We start from the raw sequence: 25,683 nt of genomic DNA, 5'->3' as shown, positions 1-25,683 counted from the left end.
GAGAGAAACTCCCCATATACAGGTGTGCCAAGCGTCATACCCAAGAAGACTCAAGGCTGTAATCTCTGCCAAAGGTGCATCAACAAAGTACTGATTAAACAGTCTGAAGACTTATGTAAATGTCAGATTACTGTTTTTTATTTGTAATAAAAATTTAAAATATATATTTAAAATAAACACATTTGCTTTGTCATTATGGGGTATTGTGTGTAGATCTATGAGGGGAAAACACTATTTATCGATTACAGAATACGGCTATAACGTAACAAAATGTGGTCAAGGGATCCGAATGCTTTCTGAATGCACCGCAAATAGAACTGAAATTGAAATCTGAAAACCTTTAAGTGTGTCAGTGTACTCATGCGTGTGGGTGCATATGTCTGTGCACTCGTGTGATAACAGTCAGCCCATGAAATAGAAGGATGTATTGAAAAAGGAAAGAGTAAAATGGTAGTGTACTGGGAAAGATGGGTTAGTCTGTGGACATCTGAGGGTGGGAATTAAGATTGGAGTGATTGATTGATTGGCCAATACACTTGGAGTCCAGTGTGATTAGAAAACGGAACGTTATATACAGTATATGAACAGCACTGTGTGTGGAGCCTACTCCTACCACTGAGGAGGCAGTGGGCTGCTTATAAGTCTAAATGTAGACACTGGAGTCAGGCGCTAGGGCACTAGAAACTGGAACTAGAGTACTGGAGCTAGGGCACTAGAAACTGGAACTAGAGTACTGGAGCTAGGGCACTAGAAACTGGAACTAGAGCACTGGAGCTAGGGCACTAGAAACTGGAACTAGAGCACTGGAGCTAGGGCACTAGAAACTGGAACTAGAGCACTGGAGCTAGGGCACTAGAAACTGGAACTAGAGCACTGGAGCTAGGGCACTAGAAACTGAAGCTCTAGGGCACTAGAGATATGAGCTATGGAAATGGAGACTGGAGCTAGGACACTAGAAACTGGAGCTAGGGCACTAGAGACTGGAGCTAGGGCACTAGAGACTGGAGCTAGGGAACTAGAAACTGACACTAGAGCACTAGAGACTGGAGCTAGGGAACTAGAAACTGGAGCTAGGGAACTAGAGACTGGAGCTAGGGCACTAGAGACTGGAGCTAAGGAACTAGAGACTGGAGCTAAGGAACTAGAAACTGACACTAGAGCACTAGAGACTGGAGCTAGGACACTAGAGACTGGAGCTAGGGCACTAGAGACTGGAGCTAAGGAACTAGAAACTGACACTAGAGCACTAGAGACTGGAGCTAGGGCACTAGAGACTGGAGCTAGGGCACTAGAGACTGGAGCTAGGGAACTAGAAACTGGAGCTAGGGCACTAGAGACTGGAGCTAGGGCACTAGAGACTGGAGCTAAGGAACTAGAAACTGACACTAGAGCACTAGAGACTGGAGCTAGGGAACTAGAAACTGGAGCTAGGGCACTATAGATATGAGCTATGGAAATGGAGACTGGAGCTAGGACACTACAGACTGGAGCTAGAGCACTAGAGACAGGAGCTAGGACACTAGAGACAGGAGCGAGGGCACTAGAGACTGGAGCTAGGTCACTAGAGACAGGACCTAGGGCACTAGAGATATGAGCTATGGAAATGGAGACTGGAGCTAGGACACTAGAGACTGGAGCTAGGGCACTAGAGACAGGAGCTAAGGAACTAGAAACTGGAACTAGGGCACTAGAGACTGGAGCTAGGGAACTAGAAACTGGAGCTAGGGCACTAGAGACTGGAGCTAGAGCACTAGAGACTGGAGCAAGGGCACTAGAGACAGGAGCAAGAGTACTAGAGACAGGAGCTAGAGCACTGGAGCCTGGAGCTAGGGCACTAGAGACCGGGGCTAGGGCACTAGACAGGAGATAGGGCACTAGAGACTAGAGTTAGGGCACTAGAGACTGGAGCTAGGGCACTAGAGACAGGAGCTAGGGCACTAGAGACTGGAGCTAGAGCACTAGAGACTGGAGCTAGGGTACTAGAGACTGGAGCTAGGGTACTAGAGACTAGAGTTAGGGCACTTGAGACTAGAGCTAGGGCACAAGAGACATTAGCTAGGACATTAGAGACAGGAGCTAGGGCATTAGACAATGGACATGTGTCCCAAATAGCACCCTATGTTGTATACTACTTTTGACAAGGGCCCATAGGGAACAAGGTGCCATTTGGGACACCACTAGGAGGCAAGGAGCAGCAGAAGCAGCAAGCAGGTGGGGGCCACAGGCTGATTGTTATTCAGCCTGGCAAAAACCTGACTCCCCAAAGCCTGCTTTCACAAACGGCCTATGTGTGCTTTCAGAAATAGCTTATGATACTTTGCGTCGGAAATTGAAAAAGTGCTGTAATCCCCTACTACACCCTTTTCTGGCACTGTGTTGCGAGCACACACACACACACACACACACACACACGCACACGCACATGCACAGAGAAGAAAAGGGAAAAGACTATGCTACGGATTAATCCCCATGCCCCAAATACACACATACATACACTGTACACACATACATACACTGTACACACATACATACACTGAACACACATACATACACTGTACACACATACATACACTGTACACACATCTGAAAATGGAAGTCTGAATACAGTCAGGAGATCCTTGTACGAGATGACCTGCCAGTTAGGAGCAGGGAGATGGAAATCGTCCCCCATCCAGGCCAAAGAACACCCCCTAACTCCCGTAAACCATCCCCTGATCAATCTGTTTGGCAGGCTTTTAATAAGAGGAGTGAATTCCAGACCATCCCTGGTTCCTTGTTCATCTGATTCTCTCCCGGCCCTGAGCCAGCTCCAGACCCAATTTCAGTCCAACACTCCCTGTCTGTCCCAAAAGGCACACTATTCCCTCTCTAATGCACTATGGGCCCTGGTCAAAAGTAGTGCACTATATAGGGAATAGGGTGCCATTTGAGACACACACCCAGACTGCACAGTGCATGGAACACTAATCTGTGTGGAAGGAGGTGTTTAGTCCAGTCACCCTCGGAGACCACAGAGAGTCTGTCGGCACAGGACAGACCAGATATCACTTAGCCCCACCTGTCATATCAAACACTGACTAATGGCGTCGGTTAAGGATTCAAACAGCACAACTCAGTCTCCAGACAGACCACTACACTGAATGAAACTAGAGAGAATTTTTATTCACTCTAATGGTGGAAAGCTGTGTTTATGTGAACTGTAAAAAACAAATCCTGTTATTTTTACAGTAACTTACTGGCAGCCAGTTACCTGTAAGTTACTGTAAAAAAGTACAGAATTTACAGTGCCATACTGTACTTTTTTTAAACATTTCCAAGTAAATTACAGGTAACTGGCTGCCAGTACATTACTGTAAAAATAACAGGATCATCTTTTAAGTTACCATGAAAACAACAGGATTTTTTAATTTTTTACAATGTGGCCAATTGCCCTGGTGAGGTTGGCGTTGTTCTAATGGTATGATGGTCTAATGGTATGATGTTCTAATGGTATGATGGTAGGATGTTGTAGGCTTGGTTAAGTCTGGGGTGATTCAAGTTTAGCCTGCATGGTCCACAGGTATTCAAATATGATATATTCAAGGAGTGCTTCAAGGTATGAACAAATCATATTCGACTAAAGATATGGCACATTTACCATCAAATGTTTATGAAATGCATGAATGATTCCAGCTGTCTTGACAACATATTGATTTTCTCCCCCCACCTCAGTTTCAAAATGTAAGCAAATAGCTGCATTGCATAGGACATGTACATGGTAAATGATACTCACATGAATATTCAGATACACACCATGTTTTCTATTGTCTGTTCACATTATACAGTATCTAGAGAGATCCCCAGTTTCCCACACACACACACGTCACACTGCAGTATGTCAGAGAGAGACTTGCAATTTAGGCGTGCAATTTCAACTCAAGGGTTTTCCTGTAATTTGGGGTCAGAATGGATTCAATCCTATTCCCCATTGACAAAAAATAAGAATAGGAGAGTGCCTTTTCGGCATGTACAGTATATGTTGTGAAATTGGTTGTTTTACTGAGCTGGGATAGTAGTGGTTTTATTTACATGTAAATGTTTCTTTGCATCGTTGGTGGTATCACTGAGTGCTTTTCTGTACGATATGATACGCTGTGGGAGAGTATGGCCTATTGTGTTCTGACAATCATTCCCATGTCATGTTCAGCTACTTGCGTCATGCTGTGGAACATTGCTCTGAAGAACTGTGTTATGATCAGGCACTTGTGTGTGGCTGTAAAGGGAAGCGGTGGGAAGTGGGAAAGGAAGTGGTGTTGTAGTGTGGGTTTGTCCTCTCCATGGCCCCAGTACCCCCGCCTCCCCTCCCATATATGATTGAGCTAGCACACTGCCCCCAGCCCCAGCCCCATCCCTTCCCTGGTCAGGTCCACTGCGTGGGGGGCTAGGCTGTATAATCACCAGGCTCTGGTGGGTGGAGAGGAGAGGAGAGCGGTAGGTAGAGCTCTTTGTGTGAGCAGAGTAACCTCTCAGAGTTACAGCCCAGCCGGGCCCAGTCTCTGATTACTGCCTAAGGAGAAGGGGGAGCGGTCAGGCACACACACTGACACACATGCACACACACAGAGAAACAAACACACACAAAAACACTGACACACACACACACACACACACACACACAAAAACACTGACACGCACACACACACAGTCACACACTCAGAGTAATATACACTCACAGGCGAACACACACACCAAACACACACACACACAGCCCATAGGGAACATATTGCTCTGCCCACTCTCTGTTTCTCTGTGTTTTATCTGTGCATCAGAAGTGGTCAGCTTGAGGGAAACTGTAAAACATTTAGGCTATGTCTACAGACATAGTGTGCATTGCAAGTAAGGAATGTGTTTGCTTATCTCTACAAAATGGTAACGCGGCCATAGCATACAGCCATTTTTCATTCATCCAGTATGGTAGGATTGCAAACTTTCCAAAAATTCCCAGGTTTTCCAGAAATCCTGGTTGGAATATTCCCAGTATTTTGAAAATCTGGAATACTCCAAACAGAATTTCTGGAAAATCTGGGAATTTTGGGAAGTTATCACATTTTTGCAACCCTCTGTGAGTATAAATAATTACTCCTTTTTTTTAACATCCCATCCTCAAGGTCTACAGGTAGTGAAGTTGAGCTGTGGGAGAAGAGAAGAGTTTCAGTTTGATGTTGTATGTGCCAGGGCAGGGTCAGAATGCACACCCTGGGAAAGGGCAGGGTCAGAATACAAACCCTGGGCAAAATCTCGCTTTTTTATTATTTATTTTGCCTTAGAGGTAATAAAATAATAATAAAATTAAAAAAGCATCGCAGAACAAGAACCAAAATGTTAACAGGCTAGGGAAGCCTCCAGATATTCACCTCTTACATACAGTATATTCCTCTGTTTCTCTTCTACTATGTTGTAGATCCACAAGTGTACCAAAGATTTACATTTATGCTGCATTTCAACAACTTTCAACCATACTTCCAAGAAAATTATAAACTAGACTTTTAAATGAGACCTCTGTAAAAAAAAGAGACAGACAGAGAAGTGAACTGTAGACAGAGAGAGACAGACAGAGAAGTTAACTGTAGACAGAGAGACACACAGAGAAGTGAACTGTAGACAGAGAGACAGACAGAGAAGTGAACTGTAGACAGAGAGACAGACAGAGAAGTGAACTGTAGACAGAGAGACAGACAGAGAAGTGAACTGTAGACAGAGACAGACAGAGAAGTTAACTGTAGACAGAGAGACAGACAGAGAAGTGAACTGTAGACAGAGAGACAGACAGAGAAGTGAACTGTAGACAGAGAGAGACAGACAGAGAAGTGAACTGTAGACAGAGAGAGACAGACAGAGAAGTGAACTGTAGACAGAGAGACAGACAGAGAAGTGAACTGTAGACAGAGAGACAGACAGAGAAGTGAACTGTAGACAGAGATACAGACAGAGAAGTGAACTGTAGACAGAGAGACAGACAGAGAAGTGAACTGTAGACAGAGAGACAGACAGAGAAGTGAACTGTAGACAGAGATACAGACAGAGAAGTGAACTGTAGACAGAGAGACAGACAGAGAAGTGAACTGTAGACAGAGAGACAGACAGAAGTGAACTATAGACAGAAAGAGAGACAGACAGACAGGGAGGGGGGGGGCAAAGTTGCTGATGAGATATGTGTTCGTTCTGGAATTAAATATGTGCTACTCAGAATAAGCTTGTAAGCTCAATAATGTAAGGGCCAGGAAATAAAATAGTTTCCATCTTCTCCTAGTCGCTGGTGGTAATAGGAGCTATTAGACCAGCTCACAACCTGCCTGCTGATTAATCAGACTGTGTAGTGTTATTCCTGAGACAGTGCCATCTCTCTCTCTCTCTCTCTCTCTCTCTCCCTCACTTTCTTCAGCTCTATCTCTTTCTCTCCCTCTGTCTCTCTCGCTCTCTTCAGGTTTCTTTCTCTCTTCAGCTCTCTGTCTCTCTCTTCAGTTCTCTGTCTCTCTATCTATCTTCAGGACTCTTTCTCTCTTCAGCTCTCTCTCTGTCTCTTCAGCTCTCTGTCTCTATCTTCAGGACTCTTTCTCTCTTCAGCTCTCTCTCTTTTCAGATCTCTTTCTTTCTTCAGCTCTCTCTCTCTCTCTTGCTCTATTCAGGTCTCTTTCTCTTTTCAGCTCTCTCTCTCTTCAGGTCTCTTTCTCTCTTCAGCTCTCTATATCACTCTATTCAGGTCTCTTTCTTCATCTCTCTCTCTCGCTCTATTCAGGTCTCTTTCTCTCTTCAGCTCTCTCTATCACTCTATTCAGGTCTCTTTCTCTCTTCAGCTCTCTCTATCACTCTATTCAGGTCTCTTTCTCTCTTCAACTCTCTCTCTTTCTTTCTCTTCCTCTCTTTCCTTAGCTCTTCCTCTCTGGTGCTTTCTTCTGCAAGCTGCAGGCACGATCAACAATAAACCACACCACTCAAAGCGGGGGAAGGAGGAATGGAGCGTGCACTTTTTGGGGGAGGAGGGTGGGTATTGGAGAAAGAGGGTGGATTTATTAAGTTTAGACTACAATTCAAAGTATGCCAGAAACAAGTAATGAATCTCCAACAAGAAATAAATAACTTGTGTATTTGAGGGCGAAGGACGAGATAAGATGGGTGGGAAGTGAGAGAGCAGGGTGGGGTGAAAGCAAGCTTTTTACCCAACGTTGTAATAATTCTTCAGAGTGTTTGTTTATTTTGAAGGATATACACCTCTATTGTGATGTAAATTCACACACGATGGCCCCCTTTACAGGGCCAGGGCGAGTCATAGAAATGTGTGTGTGTATGTGTGTGCGCGCGTGTCATTGGGCTTTTACAACAGAATACAGCAGCCATATTATGCGAAAGCTAAAAGGCTACAGTCTGGCAGTGAGGCAGTAAAGGAGAAGGAAGATAGTCAAATGAAGCTGGGCTTAATTGGATAGTCATTGATTGTTTCAAGAGCCGCTGTCCGGTTGCTGATGCATGATGGGTAAGGACGCTGACCCCCCAGACACAGGCCATCCGTCAGAGGTAATGAACGCAGGGTGTGTGTGTGTGTGTCCGTCAGAGGTAATGAACGCAGGGTGTGTGTGTGTGTGTCCGTCAGAGGTAATGAACGCAGGTTGCTGGGGCCACATCACAGAATTCCGGTCTGTGTGAAAGCAGCTCTATTGAGTGACCAGACCAGACCAAACCAGACCAGACCAAACCAGACCAAACCATGCACATGGCACCATTGTGCTTTTTTGACAGCCATTATCACCTCTGTTTGGCATTCAAATTACATGCATACAGGCAGCAGATTGTTCATGCCTTAAGGTGCTAGCAATGTATGCTGACCTTTTTTCTTTCTTTCTTACTTCTCAAAGAGATTCTAGAATAAAAAGAATTGGAAGAAAACCAGTGGCAATTCTTTTCCCCCCGCAAGTTTAAAACAGCATCAGAGCAGACCTAGTGTTCATGCCTTGGCTCGTGTGGTGGAAACAGTTGGAGACATCCGGGGGAGTCTTGTGTATTCTAATGAATAGGAAACAGAATGGGCTGCATTTATTCATCTCTCACTATCCCTTCACTGGATTCCAATGCCTTGCACATCTCTCTGTGTGTGCATCTATGCAGTAGACCCCTGCAGCAAACTGCTGAGATGAATAAACAGCCTTCCAAATGGTGCTGTCTAGAAAGACAAACAGAACCATTGTAGACAGACAGAGATATAGACAGGGGGACTAAGGGCTTCCCTAAACCAAGTCCTAGTGTATGCAACCTGAGTAAAACTTTCTAGGAGGATGGGATGGTCCTCTGGGAGACCGTCGGTAGGGTTGGCTGGAGGCTGTTGATTTATGAACGCAGATCTCTGCCCCCGGGGCAGCTGAGTTGGTGTGGGCAGAGTTGGGCACTCAGCGCAGCGCATCATGCATGGCACAGAGCCAGAGAAGCAGAGAACCAGGAGGCATTAGCCAAGCGAGCCGGCAAGGGGTGGAAGTAAAAAGAAGATAAAGGTAGAAATGAGATCGACAAACAGAGAGAGAGAGAGAGAGAGAGAGGAAGGGAGAGAGAGAGAGGAAGGGAGAGAGAGAGATGAATGCTAAGATCGTCAATGTCTGGATGTGAAAGCAATTAGACAGCAGGCCTTTGTCCATTTAGAGGAGAGAGAATTGATCTGATCCTGAATCAAAAACCACAAGAACTCACAACATGCCACAGCACACACAAATGATTAACTGTAAGGCAATACTGCCTGAATCACTTGTGTTGCATTGTGTTTGAAATGTGCCATACAAATAAAATGCCTTATTATACTATTAATGCTTCAGTTGTATGCCCGTATATGACCCAATTGAGTTGTGGTCTGCCACATGTGCTCAATTAATAAAGTGTATTACTGTATTATATTATTATAAATAAAGAAACCATGTTCACATTTCACAAAATAGCCCTGTTTCCATTATGTATGATATTTGAAGAGCATAAATTGTACTGACAGACAGCCAACTAATACTATGAAAGTATTGAGTCTCACAGCAAGCACTTCGCGTTGATGCTGAAATAGAATGCACTGGTGGCTCTGCCTATTTCTCTTGCACACACACACACACACGCACGCACGCACGCACGTAAAAACGTGTGCAAGCGCATGCACACACACCCCTACTCACTTGTGTTATTTAAAGAAGTCCAATTAAGTTGAATTCTGAACATAATCAGTCTTTCATTAACATTTATATCTAAGAAAAGTGTAGACCAGTTATGATGAGGCCCTCCCACGTGTTGCACCAACCGTGTAGGAAGGGCTCTTCTCTTCTTCTCTCGCAGTGCAACACCACCCTCTGCTGTACTCACACGTCATCATGGAACACAGGCGCCTCCGATAGGGGCTCTCAAAGCCGTATTGAAGACGGATCATATCGGTGTAATATACTAGTGTGTCATTAAGTGTCCAGAGAGCCATTCCTTTGCTGAGATAAACAGAAATATTGCAGTGAGCATAGTCTACAGCTTTCTGCTTTCTTTAACTTTGGACGGTAAAAATGAGGTGTGTCAATTCCACGAATGTCTCTGCTGCTTTAATCCAACTGTTATTTCATGTGAATATCAAAGCAATTCATCACAAATGAAATACAGAAAAAAGAAAACTTGTTGATGGCTCCATTGAAACGAGGATTTTGCATATTTATAGATGGGCAACAATAGGAGCGAAGCGACCGCCTGGCAGAGCTCAGAAGGAGAACAGAAACATCAGAGGACTCTCCCTCTCTGAGCTTCCGGTTGACCTCGGAAGTGTCCCAAATGGCTCCCTATTCCCGGTGTAGTGCACTACGTTTGACCAGAGCCGTTAAAAGTTGTGCACTAGAAAAGGGAATTGGGTGCCATTTGGGATGTAACCCTCGTGTCCACTGACTTTGACTGACCTTGGATACATTTTAAAATGCCCGTCAGAGTCTGAAGCATCACTCACATCACAACGACATCAATAAAATCAGTCACGAATAGGAAGTTATGCTGTTTTAAAATTCCATTTGACTCTTATAATACTAGCTAACCTCCATTCAACTTAATGCGTTGGAGTTTTCGGACAAAGTGGTCAGGTCTCATTGACCCAACCTCCAAATACAAAATTAACTCCATAATGTATACCGTAATTTACATAGACTACCATATTGGTCGCCCCTATTCCGATTGGCTTCAATTTGGCTACATGGCTTGTCCTTAATGACCAACACATTCTCAACATCGGAGTGTCTTAGCGAAAGCTTTCAGCCCCACCCTGTGTTAATTGCGATGCCATGCTTATTTGTCACGTAGAAAGCAGCTAGTGTAGTGTAATTACGGGAGGCCTGTGTACCTCTGATACATTATTCCTGAGTGCGTGTCACAGCATGCTAATGAGCTAATGTATTCTTGCTGTTATTGCAATTAGGAGCCCATGCTCAGTAATGGAGGACGGAGGGCTAGTATCAGGGCTAGGGATGCATCCCAAATGGCAACCCATTCTTTATATTATGCACTACTTTTGACTAGAGCCCTCTGGTTAGAAGTAGTGCACTATAAAGGGAATAGAGTGCCATGTGGGACTCAGGGAGGACAAGCAGGTGCCTCTGAATCTGTGGGTCACAGTAAAGAGAGGCTCGTTACAGACATAAAGGGATGAGGAGATCTGCAGGGTTAAGTGTTACATTTTCTAAGGGAAGACTGTAGTGACTTCATCTTGTAAATCAAACAATCATTTAAACACTCCGGCCTTTACAAATGAACGCCTAGCAATACGGCGTGCAATAATATTAATATGACCAAATATTAACGTTTTGCTCAGAAATGAAAAATAATAATACATTATCCAGATTTTCATGGCTTTTTGCTCTACATTCAGTAGGTATTGGATGAGGTCTATCATAGTAATGCCCTGTTTTTATTCCAATTCCCCCCAAATGACATTTTAATGAATTCTACAATGAATAACCAACCAAGAAATTATTTTTCAATATCCTCTAATCATATTCCGCCATCCCACTATATTAGAAGATTTAATAGGAGAACGTGCAGAAAACGCAGCATAAAGTGATGCTGGATTTCATTAAGAGTTAATATTTTCAACAAAAAGGTGTGGAATGCGTGTTTTTCAATCTAGAATAGTCCCTCAAGCATCCGTCTCATTTATTAACAAATTCCGCTTTTTAAAAATTTGTATATTTTCCTCACCTATAAAAACAATTAGAAGGCCACATATCTTGTCTTTCTCTGATTCTTATTCTTATTTTTTTATGCATAACAGATCAACTGTTTCTGTAGCAGTTCTAAAATGGCTCTAAAGGGGCATTACACCTACGCAGTTAGAGGAACTGACCAAAGGTCATGTCATCCCTGATGACGTGTTAGTACAAATGACAACAACAATGTTCACTCACTTCTATAGCTGGGGCACCTACTAACCCATGGCCGATGTCCCAAATAGCACCCTATTCCCTATATAGTGCACTACTTTTGACCAGGGCCCTATGGGTCCAAGGTCAAAATTAGTGCACTAAATAGGGAATCGGGTGACATTTTGGGATGCAACCCATGACGTCCTTTACATCACCCATACATGTCAAGCCCCCAGCCATGCAGGCTCCGAGTCTGGCTGATTGGCTGATCTGATGACTTCAGCCTTTATGTTCTCTTTATGTCCATATTCATACGTAATGACGCTCCCGTAATACTAGAATCAATCCCTAAATCATAGACCCACGTTTCATAAGGGACGATGTTCAAGAAGATGGTCTCTCGTTAGACCATTTTTTTAGGAAACGGAATAGGAATTAGTGGGAGTGTTTAGATTTGATATCTACATGTGCCACGGCATAGTTTACACCCTACTGTTACACAGAATCTCCCCGTGTTGTCATACTGCTGGGTGTCCATTTATCTACCTCATAATTGCCATCATTTAAACAACAAACACACACAACCTGTGAGAATCATGCAGAGAGCTGGTTATGTGCTTTGATCCTCCTGTGATTCTATGCTAAACTTGGTACCGACTTTCTCACAGCAGGGGCCACAGTGAGAGAAAAGCAACACAGAGAGACAGAAAGAGACACAGCGAGAGACAAGGAGACACAAACGCAGATCAGATATAAAGAACCGTAAATAGAAGAGCACTACGTAGAAGGGAGTGAAATCTTCGTTATGGTCTTTCCAGACGGATAGGGTTTTTGTACAAAGAGACCGACAGATAGAGTGCCAGAGACACAGAAAAACAGACAACCAGTGGTGAGTGTCCTTACACCCTCCAGAGACCGAGACAGTCCGTTGCTCTCCCTTTATCCCTCTCTTCTCTGAGGGTGATATATTCAAAAGAGATTCAGGTCAGATTAAGTATAGATTTTGTAAGTCGTAAGGGGATGGACTGTGCCATTGATCCAATTTAGGGGCAGAGAAATGGGGTGATCATTGTACGAGTAATTATATGCACAAACTTCTATCCCCTCTTTGCCCATCTGGTCTCCTGTTTCCATCAGATCTCATTAAAAAACAATGGTTGAGCCCAGCCCATCTCTGTGTTTGCCAGTTGACTACACCATAAAAGTCAGTCTCATTGTTCCCTGTTGTGCGATAAGCTGAGTGCACAAATTGGAAAGCGGACTGATTACGTCTCAATAGAGCCATGAAACCCTGACACTCATTTCACATTCACTCTCCCAATCTCCCTCTCAACCTAAAAAACTATTTGTCTCTCTTCACACACAAAATGTCTGTCTTCAATGTCTCCTTCCCTCCATCTCAGTTGTATTCCCGGTCTTTATATCCCTCATGTGAAGTGAAAAAAAAAAAAAAAACATGATAGCATGAGAAGCGAGAGAAATAAATAAAAAGGTGTGTGAAAGAGGAGATGGACAGAGACAAAGCAAGAAAGAGAGTGAGTGTCACAATAAGGACTAATTGTACTAGGCAATGCCAGAGTATTAGGTTCAAGCAAAAACGCTTAAGTATTTAAATGCCTTCAGGCGGTGTTAGAGAGTGCATAAATTAAACAAGGTAGGGGATTTCAGGGCCTTTGTAGCTGGGTGTTAATGTAGTGCAGATCACCTTCATGAAAAACTAGAGATTTGACTACCAATGTTGAAACTGGGATGGACACTAGTGAACATGTTACTGACCCTGTCTACATCACAGAACATCAGGCCTCCTACAGAGTAGACAACAGAGGCAGTTACCCAAACAGCACCCTATTGCCTGTGTAGTGCACTGCTTTTGACAAGGGCCCGTTTCACATGACCTTCACTCTAAATCTGTGTAGAGTACAGGTCCTGTGAAGCAGCAGTTATCCTGCTTCGTCCCAAATGGCACCCTATTCCTTATCTATTTCCCATGGGCCCTTGTCAAAGGCAGTGCACTACACAGGCAATAGGGTGCTGTTTGGGTAACTGCCTCTGTTGTCCACTCTGTAGGAGGCCTGATGTTCTGTGATGTAGACAGGGTCAGTAACATGTTCACTAGTGTCCGTCTCAGTTTCAACATTGGTAGTCAAATCTCTAGTTCTGAACTCCCTGACAGCTACATGTTGACATTCTTAACATACATACACAAACAATTCTAGCCTGGAAAGAGTATTCCGTGTTGCTACCTCAGTAAAGGCATGAATTCTAGCCAACAACACAGCAACTCTTTTTCAAAGGCAAAACCAAACTAAAGTTATTTCCTTTTGTTAGCTAACAGGAGGGGAATTAGCTGACCAAATGTCACTGTAATTTGCAGTGAGTTCCATGCAGAGAATTCCTTGGAGATTAGGCCTCCCACTTTGCATGGCTTTATCCTCATAAGTGCTTTGTTGAAGCCAATGTACACCGTGTGCGACGATTACCAGCCAAAATCATGTTCCACATTTAGTATTTATTGTGCTTTTGGACAAGGTATGACAGTAATCCATTCTTTGGTTTTATTTCCCTGGTACTGTTTCCAAATGCTAACACTTTAGCATTTGTGACACAAATCCCATTCAAGTTATGGTACGGACATAATTTGTCACGCATCATGTCCAAATCATCCGAAAGTATCTACAATTGATTGTGAAGCTCAACAAAGTCACTTATAACTGATTTGAACGTGACGCGTGAAAAAAAAAACAATGCTAATATCTGTACCATGACAGGAATGGGATTTGTGCCACAACGGCAAAAACGCATTGCTGTCACACATAGGCTGCTTACAGAGTAAGGAAACCAATGTCATTTTGTAATTTGGGTGAACTAGTTATGAAACACAATGTGTATACATTTCCATCAATGTCACAGGATGGGATCAATACTGCTGTAAGACATTAGTAAGCAGTTCAAAAACATTTTTTTTTTTAACATGGACCCCCTTTGTCTCCTCTATCCATGGCCCACGCTCTCACATGCACATTCATAGACCCACACCAGGATGTGATCAGAAGACACGAACGACGATAGTGGTGACATGTGGACATTATAATGTAGTGCACGCACAAAACACACCAGAACAAGCATTCTTTGCCATGTAAATACAGACTGGAGGGACCAGATAGGATGAAGGAAAAAAAAAAAAAATCCTCCATTTACTAAAATGCCACGGGCTGTTTGTGCGTCTGTCTGCTACATACAGCAGGAATTATATGGCACCCTGCCAAGCAGCAGCCCTGGTGGAAATGTTAGAAAATGATGCACATTCCATTTTGCAGACGTGTTCGTGGTGGAGCGTTTAGGGTCCACATGCTGTGGTTGGTTTGTGTGTGTGTGGGGGGGGGGGGGGGGGCAGGTCATTCCAGAATATTGGGATTCAAGCAGTAGAACATCCCTGACAATTGTTACGGCTAGGTCCCAGCAGGTAACAGACAGTGTAACCAGCTCTCTCTCTCTTTGGCTGACCCGTGAAACACAGCAAACAGACAATTGATAACCCCCCCCCCATCTTTATCAGGTAGAGTAGTTGAAAAGAAAGCAGGAAGCTCAGGAGTATAGAGCTAACCAGGGTGTGATCTTAGTTCCCTTTCCCACACCCACTCAGCACCAGCAGGAGCACTGGTACTCCTCCTCTTTATCCATTTGTCTGTCTATCTCGCCTTCTCTACATCTGTCCATCTCTGCTCACCCCTCTTCAAAAGGCAACGGAAAATTCCCCAGCTGAACAGACACAATACTGTATCAGGATATGAATCTATCTTCAGACTGTGGAGTGGTTGGTTCTCTGTACAGATTCTCATTTACTCTCCTTTCCATAAAGTGTAGGCTACTTGTGGTGTGGGGGCTGTGCTTTGGCAAAGTGGGTGGGGTTATATCCTTCCTGTTTGGCCCTGTCCGGGGGTGTCCTCGGATGGGGCCACAGTGTCTCCTGACCCCTCCTGTCTCAGCCTCCATTATTTATGCTGCAGTAGTTTGTGTCGGGGGGCTAGGGTCAGTTTGTTATATCTGGAGTACTTCTCCTGTCCTTTTCGGTGTCCTGTGTGAATTTAAGTGTGCTCTCTCTAATTCTCTCTTCTTTCTTTCTCTCTCTCGGAGGACCTGAGCCCTAGGATCATGCCTCAGGACTACCTGACATGATGACTCCTTGCTGTCCCCAGTCCACCTGGCCGTGCTGCTGCTCCAGTTTCAACTGTTTTGCCTTATTATTATTGGACCATGCTGGTCATTTATGAACATTTGAACATCTTGGCCATGTTCTGTAATAATCTCCACCCAGCACAGCCAGAAGAGGACTGGCCACCCCACATAGCCTGGTTCCTCTCTAGGTTTCTTCCTAGGTTTTGGCCTTTCTAGGGAGCTTTTCCTAGCCACCATGCTTCTACACCTGCATTGCTTGCTGTTTGGGGTTTTAGGCTGGGTTTTTGTACAGCACGTTGAGATATCAGCTGATGTACGAAGGGCTATATAAATACATTTGATTTGATACTAGGCAGGTAGCCTAGTGGTTAGAGTGTTGGGCCAGTAACCGAAATGTTGCTAGATTGAATCCCTGAGCTGACAAGGTAAAAATATGTCGTTTTGCCCCTGAACAAGGCAGTTAACCCACTGTTCTCCAGTAGGCTGTCATTGTAAATACGAGTTTGTGCTTAACTGCCTCGCCTAGTAAAAAAAAAGGTTTTGAATGTAAAAAAAGGTTTCAGGTGAGATTATTGAATTACTTTAGATCTCCTTTTTAAAAACCATGTGCCTTTCTTTCACGTTCATCACACTGTGACCCACACTTAAATTCACCGACCTTTGGGCTGACTCGTAATGAGCCCTGGGGTGCAAAGCAGGTCCTAGAGAAATGGGAGTGATATGGAAGGAGATATGGCACCATCTGCAGTTCATATAGCCCAGCTACAGTTTTATCACTAAACCAGAAGATGGTGCTGAAAATACAACTGACAAGATAGAGACCAAATGGTTTCAGAGCCAATAGTACCAAGTTTAATGGTAGTTTGGATAATCAGGAATAAAATCATTTTAGAAAACAAGCAGCTGTACACACAAATGAACCTCACAGACAATAAATACAATCAATCAGCATAGCTTCCCACAGTAGCCGACGGGGAAATTCGACATGGCTATACAACTAGACAGAACAGAGAGAAAGAAAACTAGCTACAATTCTGAATAGGCCTACGTGTATCTGATCACTACAAAACCAGGAAGGGTATCTTGAGACAAAAGCAAAATGGAGTACACTCAAAGGTTTGACCACAGAATAGTCTAAAAGCATCTATTTAAAAAGACTTCGCTGACTACGGTTTTACTTTCACTTTAATAGACAGTAAGTGACAAACGCAACTGAATAGTATGAGGTTTGAAAGCATGATCCAAATAAAAACAGCCCACTATGTTGGAAAGCTCTACAGTATATTAAGCCCAGACAGATATAATGATAGTGGTTTGGTCATCTTATTTTGTTTTAGAAATACTCAACGGAAGTTTTTAATATTTGACCACCAAAACAAACAGGGCATATTATCTAAACTAAAAAGTCTGGAAATAGAAGTGGGGAGGGGGGGATCCTGCAGTTGGTCTGGTTTAAAGGTCAACATCCCTGCTGGGTTGCTCATCCATCTCCATCGCATTTAGCTATAGCAAATAATTCTCTGTGCAATTATACCAATATTAGAAAGGCTGAGAGGATAGAACCCAAGCACCATACCTCCAGCGAACCCTTAAAGCAAGCCACTCGCCCTCGCTGGATAATGTGTGCACCAAGGCGTTTAAACTACACTAGAAGAATCTAGAACCGAAACACCTCAAAACACATCAAACAGTGAAATCAAATGTGAAATCAATAGGATAATGATGGAGAATCTGGTATATTACAGTCACGTGATAAAGCATCTACTGCAGTTTTGAATGGGTCTTCTGGGGTTGTTTTTAGAACATCTCAGTATCGAAATGAAGAATGTAAAACGTTGTTTTACAGTGTTTTGCTTGCTGCTTACGAGGTCCAGCGCCACCAGGCCACCTTCATCCTGTCCCAGACTGCACCTATAGAGTCAAAAGCTGGGCGGACGTCCAGGATGGAGAACTCATAGGTGTCCTTGTTGATCTCTCCGTCGTAGTAGTCGATCACGTAGCGGACTTCCTTCCCACAGCGGTCCACGATCCAGTCGTGACGGTCAAACGGCAATTCATATCTGTAGAAACACATTTACGTAAATACATTATACTGTGAAAGGAACTGTGTAAGCATTTCAAGCCACTTCCACTTTCAAATGAGCATATCATGTTAAGGCTTCAATTCAGAATGTACTCTGTACAAATAACTTCTTGCAAAAACATTTGAAAGTTTAAAAAAAAAACTCCTCACCCCATCCAGTGACGCATTCGAGCCCTTGGGGAGAACTCCTTAGCTTTGCCACCAAACCGTTTCAGGGATGGACCGCATGGACATTCCCTAACAATTAACATGTCAGTGGGGAACAGGTCCATTTTTTACATTCATTTCCCCATTTTAAAAAAACTAACATTTTGTAACAAAGTAAAAGAGATGCTTCTGGATCTGGGGGCCAGACAGGTTATTGATGTGTCAGTCTGGAAGGCCTCTAAAATTATGTAATCCATGATTAGCTTAAGTATTAACTATGACCAACTATGAATAACTAAATCCATGATTAACTAAAGCACTTGATATAGTGGCTCTGAAACGGTTTCGTATTTTTTCTACTCACCCAGCATGGAGGGCCTCCCACTTAAGAATCTCCTGCCATGCTTGCTCGTTGTTGGTGTTGTGGATCTTTATAATGTTGGACATGTCCTGCTGACCCAGTTCATCTTCCTTCCAGCGCCACCTGGTGATGAAGAGGTTAACACGGCTGGTGAGAAATGGAACCTTTCTGCTGTTTTAAAGCTGCAATATGTAACTTCTTGGGTGACCCAACTAAATTCACATAGAAATATGAGTTTTAGATCTGTCATTCTCATTGAAAGCAAGTCTAAGAAGCAGTATATCTGTCCTATGTGCGCCATTTCTTTGTTTTACGCTCAGGTTTAGTTTTTGCGCCTTATGCTTTCGGTTTTGTACACCAGCTTCAAAAAGCTGAAAATACAATCATTTAGGTTATGGAATGGATATTTCACAGAAGTTTAGATGGTAAAATGATTCTCTACACTATACAAACTGAAATTAGGCGAACTATTAGAATTTTAGCAACCAGGAAGTGAAATGGCGGATTTCAGAAGTGCTGAGTGATTAACTTAAATTTCAGTTATTTTTCAGTTTTTAAACTCATATTTTCTTTTCTGTGAGCTCAATGCGCACAAAGCAGTTTCTCTAGAGATAAATCAGACCAGTCTGAACTGTGCGATGTAGTAGGGAGTTGTAGTTTCCAACAGGCCAATATTAGACATAGTTTAATGCATAAAATGTGACAATTAACTAAAAAAAATATATATATTTTACCTTCATTTAACTAGGCAAGTCAGTTAAGAACAAATTCTTATTTTCAATGACGGCCTAGGAACAGTGGGTTACCTGCCTGTTCAGGGGCAGAACGACAGATTTGTACCTTGTCAGCTCGGGGATTTGAACTAGTCCAATGACCATAATACACTGCGCATCTACTTGTCTGGTCTGTTTCTTTTACGCCTGCTATGGAAGAGAGAAGCATGTGCAATGGTGAGGTGATATAGAGAGCAGCTGTTGCTTCGCAAGGTATCTCTACCTGAAAATACAAAATCTAAGTGAATAATAGTTGGTTTTCAGCAGTCATAAAAGTATGCCTTATTTAGGTTAAACTACAAAATAGTGATTTTGTCAGACAGCAGCTCTATAGAGATGAGATGATGACTTGGAATTGAATAACAGTCAAATGTAAGACACTTTAATAAATATTTCAGTTGTTGTGTAAAGTAATGTGAATAAATGGTTAATAAGTTATGGGCAGTAATGGGCAGTTATAAGCAGTAATGGACAGTTATAAGCAGTAATGGACAGTCACTACCACCATGTGACTTTTAAAAATTGTTTTATTCTGTGTTACAGTATTCAACCCACAATGCATTTAATGTTAAAAAATAATCGAAACCTGTGAAAATGTGTATTAGGTCGAACCAAAATGACTGTAAAAAGCACTAAATGCTCAGCACTAAAGGACAATGCAGTACAGTGTCGTCTCCTGCTTCTGGAAAGCAGTGTTATGTATAACGAGTATTTGCATGTCTACTAAATAAGACAAAATAAAAAGTCAGACCAAAACACCTCACAATTACAATGTGTTCGCAGAGAGTCAAGACACAGCACTTCAATAGCCCAGCCTATATTTTACAGCTTACTATTCCACCATTTTCAGGAAACAAGATCTGCTCAATTGTATCCTTTGTAAAACTACATTTTTATAGCAAAAGTTAGGGTATCCTTACCCCTTTCTGAGCATGGCGTTCCAGAACATCTGTTCCGAGGGGTAGACCCAGTTCTTGCCTGTTCCAGCCCGCGGGATCTTAGACTCCTCTCGGTTCACTGGTAGAAGGAAGGGCTGGTCTGGGGCAGGGACCTGGTTGGGTGGAGGCATCTGGACAGAACAGGATGATAATAACATTAGCCAACATGTTTAACCTTGGTCTGTTTATCAACTTTTATAAAGTGACTTTTCCATTCACTACTCTAGTTGAGCACCTATCAACCAACCAAATCAGCTGAAATCATGGTGAGAAAAAAACATAAACATATGATCTACAGCAGCCATACTGCCCCAGAACGGGGTGACTGCAGGTCCCGACCAAAAAATGTAAATCAACTCAGTCGGGCTTTCAACTTACTGCTGGTGAGAGTTGTAATAGTAGCATGCAGAATGAGCAATTTCCAAATTTGGTAGTAATTGCAGTTTTCCTCTTAGAGAGCTACACTTCAAAAGTATGTAGACAACACTTCAAATTAGTGGATTTAGCTATTTCAGCCACACCCGGTGCTGACAGGTATATAAAATCCCTCACACAGTCATGCAATCTCCATAGACAAACATTGGCAGAGAATGGCCTATACTGAAGAGCTCAGTGAGTTTCAACATGGCACTGTCATAGGATACCATTTTTCCAACAAGTCAGTTCGTCTGGCCCTGGTCAACTAACTGTAAGTGCTGTTATTGTGAAGTGGAAACGTCTAGAAGCAACAACGGCTCAGCCACGAAGTGGTAAGACACACAAGCTCACAAAACGGGACCGCCAAGTGCTGAAGTGCGTAGTGCATAAAAATGGTCTGTCCTCAGTTGCAACCCTCACTACCGAGTTCCAAACTGCCCCTGGAAGCAACGTCAGCACAACAACTTCGTCGGGAGAGTCATGAAATGGGTTTCTATGGCCGAGCAGACACACACAAGCCTAAGATCACCACACACAATGCAATTTGTTGGCTGGTGTGGTGTAAAGCTTGCCGCCATTGGCCTCGAGCAGTGGAAACGCATTCTCTGGAGTTATGAATCACACTTCACCATCTGGCAGAAGAACGCTACCAGCCCAAAAGCACGGTGTTAACTGTAAAGTTTGGTGGAGGAGGAATAATGGTCTGTGGCTGTTTTTCATGGTTCGGTCTAGGCCCCTTAGTTCCAGTGAAGGAAAATCTTAACACCACAGCATATAATGATGATTCTGTGCTTCCAACTTTGTGACAACAGTTGGGGAAGGCTCTTTCTTGTTTCAGCACGACAATGCCCCCGTGCACAAAGCAAGGTCCATACAGAAATGGTTTGTCGAGATCGGTCTGAAAGAACTTGACTCCCTGCACAGAGCCCTGACCTCAACCCCATCAAACACCTTTGGGATGAATTGGAAACCCGACTGCGAGCCAGGCGTAATTGCCCAAAACAGTGCCCGACCTCATTAATGCATTAATAGCTGAATGGAAGCAAGTCCATAACATGGAACATGTACACGCATTATCATCATACTGACCATGTTAGTGGGGTCAATGTCAGTCTGGCCTTGTCCGGCTGCTGCTGCCTTCATAGGACACGCCACAAACTCATAGGCCCGGTCCTGGTGCACTGGCCCTGCTGCAGCAGCAAGCTTCTCTTCTGTAGGGGCAGCAGCAGTAGCCTGGTGCATGGGGCACTCTGATGGAGGGGCAACTGCTGAGGGCATTTATGGCAAAACAAAAGTTAGAACACAGATCCAGGGAATAGGAACAGGAGTTGTTCCTTGTCAAGTGGGTCACACAGTCAGGAATAACCTCTTCCCCAAAGAGAAAAGCTCCACGTGATAGATACATCCTCTATCATCCTCAGAGAGGGAAATTGTTACCACAACCTGTCAGACACAACAAAGATCAACCAACACAATCAATCACTACACAGATTACATATTGTACACTATATACTTTGGAGAAGCTTTATCTTTTGAAGGTTTTGTCATTCAGGTCCAAAAAGTCACCTCTGAGCACTTCTACATTGGGCAAATATATATGGAAAGTTTCAATCAAATCAAAAGAGGTGCTATGAAAAAGTGTATGATTTAAAATGGATTTACCCTACTAACAATAGTACACCATAAGCAAAGCTCAGGAAAAACTCAAGAAAACGCGATATAGACCGGCAAGCTATCGGTCCTGGTGATGAAACAGAGATGGAGCCTACCTTTGACTGGTTCCTGTGCCTGATGCATAGGACAGCCCTGTGGTGGGGACACGCCGCCAACAAACGCAGGAGTGGGAGAGGCCATCATAGATTCGGCCTTGACTGTGGGTGGAGTAGGACTGGACATAGTGGCACCCATTTCTGAACTGACCTGTCCTTGTCCAGAAAGATGGGCTAGAGGACAAAAGTGGTCAGACGTTTAGTTAGCTAGCTGAATCAGTCTAGTCAGCCAAAATATTACTTTGCTTCTTGATAGTGCAGTAGTTTACTAGCAGCTATTTTTCTGTCTCATAAATGATAGCTAGTCTGGAGAAAGGATCTAACTAGCTACGCCAGCAAATGCAGTATTGTCGCTAGTTAGAAAAAGCCAAACTTGTTACAAAATAGTGTAATTCAGTTACATACCTATAAGCTAGCATTAGCTGCTAGCTAGCACTTCTTCAATTATGTGTTAAGAAATAGATGTAACGTTACTGAAAACAAAGCGTATCACACCATCGGATATGTCCTCACTGTATAGTTTACCAATCTGATCAACATAAAGAGTCATAAGAACAATTTCCAACATCAAATCACCTACCTGGGTCCTTGAAATCACTGGCGCTGTATCACCAATGTCAACGTGCGGATACGTTTCCCACAATGCAATGTACTTGGCACATTGGTTATTCAATCGGTTGCTGTGTTGCTCCGCAGTTGTGAAACAGTACGTCTTTTTCTTCGGTGAGATTTAACGGCGGTTGGCATCCAATAAATGTTACATTACTGCCACCTACTAGACTGGAGTACAACTCCCTTATACGTTTTAAACGTTGCTTGAATTATTATCATTATTTTTTAAATACCCTACAATCGAACACTACATTCACAAAAAAAAAGAAAAACAGATTAACACCACCCTACTCCACTATTTAAATCTATTTAGTCCTACCTCAGGCCAACAACCTGAAAGGATGGGACACCACCACTTAACACACCCTGTACCTCTTCTGATGTCAAGTCTTGAACACCCAAATACCTCTCTGCACCTGCCACCACAACTTCAATTTTCCCCGACTTACGTTCCAACCTTGCAGTAGAGTTGATAACCATTGCTAAAAATGCAAATAAATATATATCTGTTGTTGGCCTATCCCTCTGTACTGGTACAGATCTACTACTCACGCCACTCCTCTCAGGATACCTCCCCCTTGACCCATCTTCCTCTAATTTCTTCACTGCATCAGCATATTCTGCACTACTCTGACCCTGGAAACCTCAACCTGCCTCTCTCGCAAAGGACATTTCTGATTCCCTGCCCCATGGGCACCCCGACAATTAACACATACCACTACTTTCCCCAATGCTACACATTCCTTTGTCTCATGCCCTTCTGCATACTTCTCACGTCAAGGAACCTCCCTCCTACACACTGCTGCTACATGCCTATAAACTTGACACCTGTAACAACGTAATGTATTCGGCACAAAAGCTCATTAAAACTCGTTTTTTTAACCACTTCACAAATTTCTTGTTAACAAACTATAGTTTTGGTAAGTCAGTTAGGACATCTACTTTGTGCATGACACAAGTGATTTTTCCAACAATTGTTTACAGACAGATTATTTCACTTATCACAATTCCAGTGGGTCAGATGTTTACATACACTAAGTTGACTGTGCCTTTAAACTCTTGGACAATTCCAGAAAATTATGTAATGGCATTAGAAGCTTCTGATAGGCTGATTGACATCATTTGAGTCAATTGGAGGTGTACCTGTGGATGTATTTCAAGGCCTTCCTTTAAAACTCAGTGCCCCTTTGCTTGACATCACGGGAAATCAAAAGAAATCAGCCAAGACCTCAGAAAAACAATTGTAGACCTCCACAAGTCTGGTTCATCCTTGGGAGCAATTTGTAAACGCCTGAAGGTATCACGTTCTTCTGTACAAACAATAGTACGCAAGTATTAACACCATGGACCCACGCAGCCGTCATACCGCTCAGGAAGGAGACGCGTTCTGTGTCCTTGAGATGATCGTACTTTAGTGCGAAAAATGCAGATCAATCCCAGAACAACAGCAGAGGACCTTGTGAAGATGCTGGAGGAAACGGGTACAAAGTATATATATCCACAGTAAAACGAGTCCTATATGGACATAACCTGAAAGGCTGCCCAGCAAGGAAGAAGCCACTGCTCCAAAACCGCCATAAAAAAGCCAGACTACGGTTTGCAACTGCACATGGGGACAAAGATCATACTTTTTGGAGAAATGTCCTCTGGTCTGATGAAACAATAATAGAACTGTTTGGCCATAATGACTGTCGTTCTGGTGACCAGCGAGCAGAGATAAGGCGGGACTTTACCTAGCAGGGTCTTGTAGATGACCTGGAGCCAGAGGGTTGGCGACGAGTTTGAAACGAGAGCGTACAGGTCGCAGTGGTGGGTAGTATATGGGGTGTTGGTGACAAAACGGATGGCACTGTGATAGATTGCATCCAATTTGTTGAGTAGGGTGTTGGAGGCTATTTTGTAAATTACATCGCCAAAGTCGAGGATCGGTAAGGTGGTCAGTTTTACGAGGGTATGTTTGGCAGCATGAGTGAAGGATGCTTTGTTACGAAATAGGAAGCCAATTCTAGATTTAACTTTGGATTGGAGATGTTTTATGTGAGTCTGGAAGGAGAGTTTACAGTCTAACCAGACACCTAGGTATTTGTAGTTGTCCACATATTCTAAGTCAGAACCGTCCAGAGTAGTGATGCTGGACGGGCGGGCAGGTGCAGGCAGCGATCGGTTGAAGAGCATGCATTTAGTTTTACTTGTATTTAAGAGCAGTTGGAGGCCACGGAAGGAGAGTTGTATGGTGTTGAACTCGTCTGGAGGGTTGTTAACACAGTGTCCAAAGAAGGGCCAGAAGTATACAGAATGGTGTCGTCTGCTTAGAGGTGGATCAGAGACTCACCAGCAGCAAGAGCAACATCATTGATATATACAGAGAAGAGAGTCGGCCCAATAATTGAACCCTGTGGCACCCCCATAGAGACTGCCAGAGGCCCGGACAACAGGCCCTCAGATTTGACACACTGAACTCTGTCGGAGAAGTAGTTGGTGAACCAGGCGAGGCAATCATTTGAGAAACCAAGGCTGTTTTGTCTGCCGATGAGGATGTGGTGATTGACAGAGTCGAAAGCCTTGGTCAGGTCAATGAATACGGCTGCACAGTATTGTTTCTTATCGATGGCGGTTAAGATATCATTTAGGACCTTGAGCGTGGCTGAGGTGCACCCATGACCAGCTATGAAACCAGATTGCATAGCGGAGAAGGTACGGTGGGATTCGAAATGGTCGGTGATCTGTCAGAAGAAAGGAAGACAAAATAAGGACAGAAGAATAAGGAAAAGAAAAGGACAACAAAGTGAAACCTCTAAAGAAACAAGAGACCATAATACAAGAAACAGCACTATAGAGAGATAGAACAACAACAACGCAGCCACTGCCAGCTAGCCTACTTCAGCAGTACTGTATCATTTGAATTATTTTAGTCAATAAGATTCCTGCTACGTAACCTTAACTTTCTGAACATTCGAGACGTGTAGTCCACTTGTCATTCCAATCTCCTTTGCATTAGCGTAGCCTCTTCTGTAGCCTGTCAACTA

General features: G+C 43.4%; 1 protein-coding gene across 2 annotated transcripts; it reads right to left on the bottom strand.

The window, feature by feature from the left end:
• Window positions 1-17,274: 17,274 nt before the first annotated feature.
• LOC115105057 (holocytochrome c-type synthase) lies at window positions 17,275-22,715 on the bottom strand. Of its 2 annotated transcripts, none has more exons than XM_029626600.2 (7): window positions 22,626-22,715; window positions 22,046-22,219; window positions 21,366-21,544; window positions 19,842-19,990; window positions 18,152-18,271; window positions 17,791-17,877; window positions 17,275-17,617 (listed from the first exon to the last, which is right to left on the bottom strand). In XM_029626600.2, the coding sequence occupies exons 2-7, from the start codon at window positions 22,182-22,184 to the stop codon at window positions 17,419-17,421; spliced, it is 873 nt and encodes a 290-aa protein (XP_029482460.1). In that variant the 5' UTR covers window positions 22,185-22,219; window positions 22,626-22,715; the 3' UTR covers window positions 17,275-17,418. The 2 variants fall into 2 exon arrangements, with proteins under 2 accessions (XP_029482460.1, XP_029482461.1); XM_029626601.2 differs by having other exon boundaries at window positions 21,366-21,541.
• Between the last annotated feature and the right edge of the window lie 2,968 nt (window positions 22,716-25,683).

The sequence above is a fragment of the Oncorhynchus nerka genome, linkage group LG22 (assembly GCF_034236695.1).
Source record: "Oncorhynchus nerka isolate Pitt River linkage group LG22, Oner_Uvic_2.0, whole genome shotgun sequence".
In the NCBI taxonomy this organism is placed as follows: Eukaryota; Metazoa; Chordata; class Actinopteri; order Salmoniformes; family Salmonidae; genus Oncorhynchus; species Oncorhynchus nerka.
Note: the sequence above shows the minus strand (reverse complement) of the source record. Positions and strands in the feature narration are given on the sequence as shown.